The 11,164-nt window shown below is 57.9% G+C and overlaps 1 protein-coding gene across 1 annotated transcript; it reads right to left on the reverse strand.

Moving 5' to 3' along the window:
* Window positions 1–8,845: 8,845 nt before the first annotated feature.
* LOC129196939 (olfactory receptor 14A16-like) lies at window positions 8,846–9,781 on the reverse strand. Its single transcript, XM_054804906.1, has one exon. It carries the CDS (start codon window positions 9,779–9,781, stop codon window positions 8,846–8,848), a length of 936 nt encoding a protein of 311 aa, XP_054660881.1.
* Window positions 9,782–11,164: the final 1,383 nt, after the last annotated feature.

Below are 11,164 nucleotides of genomic sequence, written 5' to 3' on the forward strand. Positions count from 1 at the left end.
GCCTCACCCCATCTCCAAGTTAGCCACAGGGAAAGAGTCCCACGAACACACCAGCATCTGCCAGTGGGTGCTGATGGCACAAACACACCACACACCCCCCAACCACTCTTCAGAAATCAGCACAGCACTCAGGGGCTGGCTTTTCTCCCAAACCCACAGGCACCACTTAAGTCAACTGCTGCTATTCTGGAGACCCTGGGCTGCCAGGAACTGGCCCCAGGCCCTGCAGCACCCAGAGCTCTTGGCCCCAAGGAGATGGGCCCAGGTGCTGTTGGCTGTTGCAGCCAGCTCTGCCACACCCAGCTCAGGGCCAGGCGCAGGAACCCCTTGGAGCCACCAGAAATGCACCGCAGTCCCACATGGTTCTCGGGCTGTTGGGGCACTGCTGGGAGATGGGACATGTCACAGGGCACAGATGCAGTGCGGGTGTACCTACAGTCACTGTCTGCACCAGCCCCCAGCTCCAGCACCTGCCCGGGGAGGGTCCTCAGCCAGGGCCAGAGTGCAGTGCCAGGCGTGCACAGCCCTGGCCAAGGGCTGGTCAGAAGGCAGGAGAGCGGGCAGAGGAGCAGCCCTGGGCTGTCACGAGCTCCCAGTGCAAGGACAGGCACCAAGGAGAGCCAGCAAGTGCTGGCCAAGGCCCTGTGACACAGGGCAGCCAGGGGCTGGGGTAGGCAGGAGAGGCTGGGCAGCAGGTCAGCACTGCCTGCACAGGGGTGTTTCCCTCTGGGCTGGCTCTCATGGGGTGACCCTGGAAGAGGCATGAGGTGGCCATGGGCCACCCTGCTCTTCTGCCCAAGCCCAGTGCTGTTCCCCTCTCAGCAGACCCTCAGCTTTGGGGGACTTGGGCCTGCGAGGGAACACAACCCAGAAGTCCCCGATGACCCTGGGCCCTTCCGTGGGGCTGTGGGTGGCCACGTGAGCTGCTCCCAGTGCCTCTGGCATGGGGGAACCAGGTCCTCGGTGCTGCCAGACAGCTCCTGTGTGTACAGGAGGAGAAAGTTGGGAACCAACAGAGACTGCGGGGCAGGGTGGGCATTCATTTCCCGCCCCAGGCAACCACGGAGGGTGGGCTGAGCCACACCAGGGGTCAGGCAGTGGCAGGTTCCCCCTGGGCTTTCCTCAGGGACCAGAGAAACCAGCAATGACAGTCCCAGCTCAGCAGGGTGACTGGCCACACTGGGTACTTCTCCAGTACCCCCATGTTTCCCTGAGGGCACAGCCAGGTCCCTTTCCTGACCCTGGCCACAAAGGTGGGAACGGGCTGGCCCCTTACCTGAACATGTCACTCCAGCATCCCGAAAGTGAAAACAGTATTGTCTATTCCTTCCTGTGTTTTTGCAGTCAGACAGGGCAGACTCGGTTCCAAGACACTGAACACCAGACATCCAAATGGGGCCAGATCCTTTTCCAAAGTCTGGATCACCATGAGCTTTAACAGCAGACCCACAGCCCAGTTGCTTACAAACCACTGCAGCATCAGACATGTCCCAGTCATAATGACACACGGTCCCCCACCGGCCTCGTTGTTTCACCTCCACTCTTCCAGCACAGCGTCCGCCACCATTTTCCAGCCTCACCTCCGCAGCACCTTCAAACACCAACATGGGAACAGTCAGGAGAGCACCGAGCCACAGACCACAGGTCTGGAGGTCCTTCCTGACCAGGCTGAGTCACAGGCACCAGCATGGGAGCCCTCACCCTTCCTTTTCTCTCCACACGGGCTGCAAAGGGCTGGAGGTGCCCAGCTCTGGCCCTGCTGGGCCATTCACCACCCCACAGCCTGAAGCACCTCCTCCCACCTCAATGACCCCCTGCCCATGCCCGTCTGCACACCGTGCCCGGCCCTGCACAGGGCACCGTCTCCTCACCAGCCCAGAAACCCCTGTACAGCCCCGTGCCCCCAGGCCCACAGCTCCCTCTCCCACCCAGAGAGGCACAGGCAAAGGCAGAAGTTCCATCGACTTGAGCAACATCTGCCCCTCATCTCAGCGGCACCTTCAAAGCAACCCCATTCCCAGAGGTGTCCCGATGACCCCACTGGAGCCCGCTGGCCCCAACTCCGGGACAAGGATGTTAGCACTTACCCCTGCACAGCTGCAGCCAGAGGAGCAGCCACAGCACCTGAGGGGACAGGAGTCCCTCCATCCCCATCCTCAGCCTTCTGCCCTGCTGGCACAGCCCTGCGGCACCCCACTCCCTCTCACGCCTCCTGGGGACTCACAGGGACAACGACGATGGGAGGGTAATATATGTCTGTCAATGCCGACCCAGCTGCAGGAGGAGCCAATCAAAGCAGCAGCACCTTCTTAGACGTTATCGGGAGTGATCTCCCCTCCGACACAGCCAAGCCCTCCAATGAACTTCTCCAGCACCGTTCATGACCATATATGAGGGACATAGATGTTTCGCTGCGGGTGTCATCATCACTGCAGTGGGGGATTGTCACGGGACAAGCTGGGTGTGGAGGGGAAATGGGTCTGTCACCCCTTGGCCCCTGCTGTGGGCACGGGGAGCAATGAGCATCTCCTCTGCTGGGTTCACCCAAGAAGCCAAGGCGTGAGTGTCCAGGCACCGCCACGCCATGGGAACCACGGAGCTGGGACTGCTCCGGGGTCTGTGTCAGCTTGGAAAGGAAACAGCCCCTGCCCCTGCTACAGCCCCCGCTGTGCTGGGAACAGCAGCCGGGAAAAGTCCTCGGCCAGGGGAAGAGCTCCATGCCAGGAGTGCTGGCTTGCCCATCCCTCCCCGCAGAGCCCCACGGCGGGTCCCTCGCAGGAGCCCGAGCTGGGACATGTCCCTGCCCTGGCAGCAGACATGCAGCCCCGAGGCTCAGACGTGTCCCTGACTCTCTGCGTGTCACCCAGGGGCCGTTATTCCCCGCAGGCAGATCGGGAGCCGGAGCCTGCAGGTGCACAAACCACAGCCCACGTGGCCTGGCAGCGCTCGCCGCGCTCCCCCCGCAGCGCCCTGGCAGGCAGTCTGTGGTTTCCTCCTGGCACCGTGCCCAGGCACATCCCTGTGGGGCCCCCGAGCCACCCCCACCCCGACTGCTCCAGCCAGGGCTGCAGGGGCTGCTCCTTCGGCCTCGCAGGCACGGGGCTGGGCAGCTCCCGGCCCCCGGCATGCCCCTCTGATGCACACACCCGCTCGGCACCGAGCCCCACGGCCACGGGCTGCCGTTGCTGACGTCACCTCACACCCTCCTAGTGCCACCGCTCTCTGAGCAGCACTTAGACTGATGGTGACCTCACAGCCCTCCCACTGCCAGCGCTCTCTGCTTGGGAGTTACAGTGACCGTGACCTCACACCCTCCTACTCCTGCTGCTGTGTGCTCATGGGTCACACTGTCACACGTGTGTGTGTGTGTGTGTGTGCGCGCGCGCGCTGTGTACAGGCTTCTGCTGACGTTGGTTCTTCCAAAAAGCCCTATTTGGGTGGGGTCTAAATGATTATTTTGATGACATCAGAAGCACCCACACAAGCCATATCCCTGCTCTTGGCCTAAAAGCTACTCCAGCACCAGGGAAATGACGAGCTCATGCACAAGTCATGGGCATACTCCTGGCCTATCCACTACTCAGCCACAGGTGATGTCATAGCATCTACCACTGCCATGTGCCTGTTCCTGGCTTATCAGGTACTCAGGCACCACTGACATCACAAGGACATTCACCAGACATCCGCCAGCTCCTGGCCTATCACCTCCTCAGGCACCAGGAGCCTCACAAGCACCTACACTATCCATAAGCCTGCTCCTGGCCTATCAGCTCCTCAGGCAAGAGAGACCTCATGGGACCCTGCACAGCCCACGGGCCTTCTCCTGGCCTATCAAGTGCTCAGGCACTAATGATCTCACCAACCCCTACACAAGCTTTTGGCCTTCGCCTGGCCTTCCAGCTACCTGGGAACCAGTGACCTCACAACCGCCCACACAGACCATCTGCCTGCTCCTGCCCTGTCAGCTATTCGGGAAGCAGTGACCTCACAACAACCTACACAGTCCATGGGCCTGCTCCGGGCCTATCAGCTCCTCAGCTGAGAGTGACCTCACAAGCACATATCCTCCTATATGCCATGTACTCGTTGTTGAGGTGTTTAGTCTCCAGGGACCTCACAAGCATCTACACAAGCCATGAGGCTACTCTTGGCCTATCAACTACTCCAGCAGCTGTGACCTAACAAGCTCTTTCTGTAGCTTTAGAACTGTATATGTAAAAACCGCATATATCATTATATAATAATTAATATAATTAATATGTTATAAAATATATTATATTATTATTATAATTAATGATATATTATTGTATCTATTTATAAATAAATAAATAAATTTATTAATACAATTATACACCCCCTGTTATAAATCTCTTTCTATATATCATATATATGGTATCTCTTTTCCTATTTGAGCACTTCCTGGTCCAAAGAAGAAAGGCAGCCAATTGCAAGGCTGCCTGAGAACACCTGGCTATGATGCTGTCAACAATGGCTGCCAGCCAGTCACCAGGCAGGATGAAAGGAGGCAGGCAGAAGCGGCCTCCTCCCTCTATGTAATGACAGGGCGCTTCCTTTGTGATGTGCCCCTGAGGACAGCAGGACGGGGCAGCTGGTCCTGCCAGCCAACCATAGGGGCTGCTTGAGAGCACACGAGGGTGACGATGTCAAGAAATGGCCGCTAGCCAATCACAGAGCAGTATGCTGTTCACCAAGATGGCGGCTCACGGCCACGTAATGGCGGCACCCACTGTCCTGGAAGGGTGGCCAGAGCAAAATGGCGGCCGCGGTGTGTGTATGGGAAGGGCCTTTCGGGTCTGATGTAAGCCGGCAGGGGTGGCCGGTGCTACCAGCCAATCCCAGCAGAGCACATGCCCAGGAGAGGAGAGGGACTTGCGGGGCAAGTGGCCCCTGTGGCTGCTGGGAGGGGGCGGGACTTCCCCCGGCAGCTGGTGGGTGGGGCAGCTGTGGCGGCGTGTCTCCTGTAGCAGTGGTGCCTGTGCTCCTGGCGTGTTCCAGGGCAGGGATCCCCAGGCGCACCAGGAAGGCACCCGGGGAGGGACAAACAGCCCAGCCAGAGCTGGGCCGCCAGAGCTGTGAGAGCCTCCAGTTCCCTCCCATCTCCAGAGCCCGTGCGGGACTGTCTCACAGGACAGACGGCTCCTTCAGCTGACAGGAAACACCGGCCCTGGTGGAGCTCTGGGGGCAGCTTTCAGTGGAAGGTCCAGAAAAGACCTTGACTCTGTGTAAGCCCTGCTCAGCAACAACAAAAACATCTCTGTGTAACAAAAACATCTCTCTGTTATCAACACTGTTTCCAGCACAAATCCCAAACATAGCCCCAGACTGGCTACTGGGAAGACAATTAACTCTGTCTCAGCTGAAACCAGGACAGCTCATGATCCAGCCTCTGGTCCACAGCAGCAGCCAGACCGACCCTGACCGAGTGGAGATTTTCCAGCAGTGGCCAGAAGGGTGGTCGGGGCCTAGAGCACGTTATGTCCAAGGAGAGGCTGAGAGAGCTGCCCTGTTTTGAGAAAGCCCTCAGAGCCAAACACTGGAGCCAGGGCCCGGGGGAGATGGTGGGATCTCAGCCAGTGGAGATATTCCAAATTTGTTGAGACAAGGCCCTGAGCACCTGATCTATCAGGAGCTGTCTGAGGAGGGGTTTGGACTAGAGCCCAATGAAATGATTGTCCTTATTCAAATAGTCTTTCTGTGTGCCAGCCTTTCTGCAACACTGGCAGCTCCCACCCAGCTGAAATCACTTTGGGAGACGACGGTTCCCCTTTTGTACCCAGAAGAACCATAGTGTGAGGACATCCCCCAAGGCTCACACGTGCAGCCAGCACAGCGTGAGGCACTCATCCCCAGGGAAGCATTCCTGGGCTGCTGCTCAGAACCTGCTGTGGGCTGAGGACCATCACAGCCCATCACCAAGGGCAGCCTGTCCAGGATCTCCTGGGACTGTGCAGGCAGGCCATGCTGACCAGCAGAGACACCCACAGCAGGTCCCTGCATGGGCTCAGAGCAGGGCACATGGAGACACCCAGCAGCCAGCGCAGAGGCACTGTGGCAATGCCTATAGGCTGACAGTGGGCTGAAGAGTGTGGGGCAAGAAGAGGAGACCTCCTCAGCTGGGCTGGCCAAGCCCTGCTGCCCAACATGGCCCCCCGGCCCTGCAGTGCAGGCACTAGATAGAGCAGGGTGCGTTCTTGGGGTGGGGAAACGTCTCCAGCAGCACAGTCCCCGTGGCAGCCCTCCATGCCTCCACCCGCAGCAGCCCTTCATTTGGCAGCCCCCCCCACCAGTACCTGCCCCTGCACAACCTCGGTCGTGTCCCATGCAGGTGTCAGCAGTCAGCCGTGCGGTGGGATCTGCAGGGTGTGGGACAGAAGAGAGACGGCACCGGGCTGGCCGTGCCCCAGGACAGGCACTGAGCCCAGCAGGAGGACGGAGCTGGCCCCACAACAAAGGTCCCTCCCCAGGGCTGGGTGTATGGCCAGCGAGGGAAATGGACGATGCGTGGGGCGGTTTCTCCCACTTGCCCTGGGGCAGCTTCCCCAGCGTGTCCAGGGAACATGGCACAGAGCAGCTCCTCTCTCCTGCACCTGTGATGACTTGCTTCCTTCTCGAGGAGATCAGGCTCTGCTCCACAGGCCCACTGGAGCGGGTCCTCCCCGTGGAGGGTCACACAGCTCCGATAACGTCAGGCTGTTCCTGTCCTGGGCACTTTCCAGTCCAGCCCATCCCCTCCCCGGCTCTCCCCCACCTTCCCTGCCCTCTCCCCAGCGCAGCCCAGCAGAGCAGCCCAGTCTGGGCTGGCAGTCTGGGCTGCTGCAGAGCTCTGGGCACTCAGCCCACAGCCCCAGCCCCTCGGAAGGGCACAGCAGCTGCTGGGAGGCAGAGGGGGGGCTCAGCCTCCCCATCGGCCCCAGGCCTGCAGCTGGCCCCAAGTGCCAGCGCAGGCCACTCCCTCTCGGCCTCTCCTGCATTGACGCTGCAGGGGATCCCCAGCCCTGACCGCCTTTGCCCCACTCTGCCTCCCCGCCAGCCCTGCTCCCCAGGACACCAGCAGAGTCCTGGCCCTGCGGCTCCTCAGGCACCTCCTGCATCTCTCCACTCTCCTGCCCTGTGCCTGCTGCATCTTCACGGACTCCCACAGCACTGCACAGTCTTTCTTTGCGGGTACCTGGAGCGAGTGCTCTGCCCTGGGGGGACTTCATCTCAGGGTCTTTCGCCTTCTGAGTCTCCATTCACTTCACACCCCGGAGTACCTGCAGTGTCCCCATCCTCTCCTGACCACACCAGATTCCTTTCCACATGGACGGACCTCTGCCATCAGCCCCGTCATACCTGTGACAGCCTGAGGAAGGTGACTGGGAGCTCGTGCACCATTTCCAATGCCCCTGGACACCAAGACGAGAGCCTTCAGCTAAGTGCTTGGTGTCTAACAGTGATACCATGAGATTATTTCCCCAAAGAGAAGGAGAAAACAAGGTGGAAGAGACTTCGGAAGTCCAGTTCCTCTGGCTTGTTGTGGTGGGTTGACCCTGGCTGGAGGCCAGGTGCCCACCAGGGCCACTCTCTCACTCCCCTCATTCACCAAACAGGGGAGAAAAGCTATAACAAAATGCTTGTGGGTCGAGATAAGGACAGGGAGAAATCACTCACTAATTGTTGTCACGAGCAAAACAGACCGAACTTAGAGAGGGAATTCATCTAATTTATTACTAGGCAAAACAGAGTAGAGGAATGAGAAAATAAAATCAACTCTTAAAACACTTCCCCCCACCCCTCCCATCTTCCTGGGCTCAACTTCACTCCCGGCTTCAATCTCTGCCCCCCTCAGCGGCACAGGGGGACAGGGAATGCGGGTTACGGTCAGTTCATCTCACGGTGTTTCTGCCGCTTCTTCATCCTCAAGGGGAGGACTCCTCTCATCGTTCCCCTGCTCCAGCATGGAGTCCCTCTCACGGGGTGCAGACCTTCAGGAGCAAACTGCTCCAGCTTGGGGTCCCCCACGAGGTCACAAGTTCTGCCAGCAAACCTGCCCTGGCGTGGGCTCCCCTCTTCACGGGTCCACCGGTCCGGCCAGGAACTTGCTCCAGCATGGGCTTCCCACGGGCCACAGCCTCCTTCGGGTGCCTGCACCTGCTCCGGCGTGGGGTCCTCCATGGGCTGCAGGTGGAATCTCTACAGCCCCTCATCCTTCCTCCATGGGCTGCAGGGGGACAGCCTGCTTCACCATGGTCTTCATCATGGGCTGCAGGGGGATCTCTGCTCTGGCGCCTGGAGCACCTCCTCCCCCTCCATCTGCACTGACCTTGGTGTCTGCAGAGTTTCTTACATCTTCTCACTCCTCTCTCTGGCTGCAAAAGCTATCTCTCTCTAAGTGTTTTTCTTCTTCTTAAATATGTTATCCCAGAGGCGCTGATTGGCTTGGCCTTGGCCAGCGGCGGGCCTGTCTTAGAGCCAGCTGGCATTGGCTCTGTCAGACACAGGGGGAGCTTCTAGCAGCTTCTCACAGAAGCCACCCCTGTAGCCCCCCGCTACCAAAACCTTGCCATGCAAAGCTAACACACTTGTTCTTAGCCACAACTCTATCAAGGAGAGCCCAGGCTGCAGGCACCTCCCTCAGGAGATCCCCTTTTATTGCAGAGAGGCTATTAGGAAGGCAAAAGGTGACACATGGCTCTTCAAGGATCAGACACAACAGGACTGAGCCTCAAGAGAAGTGCTATGAACCCAAGCAATTACCTCTAATGATTATTATCAGAGAAAAAAAAAAAAACAGAGTACTGGCTTAAAATATACCCTGGGCACTCTGCAGAGAAGGGGAGACAAATTACTGTTGGTTGTGCAAGGTCCATTGGATGAGTTTCCTCAGGGCCTCCTTGAGCTCCTGGTTCCTCATGCTGTAGATGAGGGGGTTCACTGCTGGAGGCACCACCGAGTACAGAACTGCCACCACCAGGTCCAGGGATGGGGAGGAGATGGAGGAGGGTTTCAGGTGAGCAAACAGGCCAGTGGTGACAAACAGGGAGATGACAGCCAGGTGAGGGAAACACGTGGAAAAGGCTTTGTGCCGTCCCTGCTCAGAGGGGATCCTCAGCACAGCCCTGAAGATCTGCACATAGGACAGCACAATGAAAACAAAACACCCAAAACCTAAAAAACAGCTTAATATAAGAATCCCAACTTCCCTGAGGTAGGTGTCTGAGCAGGAGAGCTTGAGGATCTGGGGGATTTCACAGAAGAACTGGTCCAGGGCATTGCCCTGGCAGAGTGGTATAGAAAATGTATTGGCCGTGTGCAGCACAGCATAGAGAAACCCACTGCCCCAGGCAGCTGCTGCCATGTGGACACAGGCTCTGCTGCCCAGGAGGGTCCCGTAGTGCAGGGGTTGGCAGATGGCAACGTAGCGGTCGTAGGCCATGACAGTGAGAAGGGCGTACTCAGCTCCAAGCAGGAAGACAATCAGAAAGACTTGAGCAGCACATCCTGCATAGGAGATGGTCCTGATGCCCAATAGGGAATTGGCCATGGCTTTGGGCACTGTGGTGGAGATGGTGCCCAGGTCGAGGAGGGAGAGGTTGAGGAGGAAGAAGTACATGGGGGTGTGGAGGTGGTGGTGGCAGGCTATGGCAGTGATGATGAGGCCATTGCCCAGGAGAGCAGCCAGGTAGATGCCCAGGAAGAGCCAGAAGTGCAAGAGCTGCAGCTCCCGTGTGTCTGCGAATGCCAGGAGGAGGAACTCAGTGATGGAGCTCCTGTTGGACATTTGCTGGCTCTTGGCAAGGGGTCTGGTTGAAAAAATGAAAGGACAGGGAACAATTAGGACATCTTCCTCTGAGCAAAGCCACTCCATTTTTCATAGAAACACCCCCCAATTGAAATGCATTTCCCTTCTCTGGTTTCTGCTGGCTGAGTGTGTGGTGAGGAGCTGAGGAGTCAGCTGTGCTCAGCTGCAGTGGGTACGTGGAGCTGGTTTGTGACACCTCCAATGTTCACAACCGAAGTTAGATGTAATCCACCTTTAATGGAAAAATTAAATCTCTGCACTCATGACTCAGAAGAGTGCAGGCTGCCGAAGACAGGCTTAGCATTTCCTTAGAAGAATTTTGTCTGTGGTTTTTATTTTCCACCATTACATCTGGGGAGCGCTCTTTTGAGGGGTAAAAATACTCATTTTAGGATGGAAAATGGGAAGAGGACAGCAATGGGAATGTGACAGGACAGGCAAAAAGGCTCAGCTCTTTGTAGCTTAGTGCAGAGTCAGGAGAGATGCAGTGTCCTTTAGACTGTCACCCAGCTGCCCTGCACTTTTGCTTGTGATGCCTTGAAGATGATGACAAACAGAAATTACATTTTAAAAAAACCCCAAAACTAGACTGTGATGAGAGATGGGGAGTCCTGGTTCAGAGCAGATCTGCAAATGGTTCTTTTTTCCCATACCAGAGGTGGAGTTGTGATTGAGAGAGAAGGACACAGCCCCTCTCTGAGGGAAGCAAAGGCCTCTGAGAGGAGAGAACTGACCTCCAAGGGAAAGCTCAGCACTCCCTGGGATCCTACAGCACAGCCGTGCTCTTCTGGGGCAGCTCCCAAGCCCAGCAGCACAGGCAAAGCAGACAGTCCGATGTCCTGAAGATGGGATGTCCTAAAGGCAGAGTCAGCTCATGGCTCAGCAGACAACGCCCAGCAGACATCTAGAGTGAGGGACCACAAGAGAGCAGCCTGAAGGCAGCCTAGCCCAGGGCTTGGCTGCAGTTTCCTCCCACTCCCTGCCCATGTCTCTGCTGCCTGGAGCTGTCCCTGCCAGGAGCTGGTGCTCTGCCCACACCTCTCCTCCCTGTCCCTGCTCACAGAGCCCATCCCACCCTCTGTGTGCTCAGCTCTGCCCTGCAGACCCCTCCTGGCAGCAGGGCACTGCCCAAGGGGATCTCCATGCTCCTTGAAAAATGCCCTGGGAAATGTCCCAGGGGTGATCTGGAGCTGTGAGCAGCCTGGAAACACGCAGCACCCTCCCAAGAGCAGAAGGACCCTGCCCTGCCCTTCCAGGGGGTCGCTCCTTCCACCCACAGCTTCTCCCTGCAGTGCCCTGGGCAGCTCCCCGGGCAGGCTGAGAGTTGACACTGGAAGGCAGAAGATTCCCCTGGTGTGCAGA

This window comes from Grus americana, chromosome 27, assembly GCF_028858705.1.
Source record: "Grus americana isolate bGruAme1 chromosome 27, bGruAme1.mat, whole genome shotgun sequence".
In the NCBI taxonomy this organism is placed as follows: Eukaryota; Metazoa; Chordata; class Aves; order Gruiformes; family Gruidae; genus Grus; species Grus americana.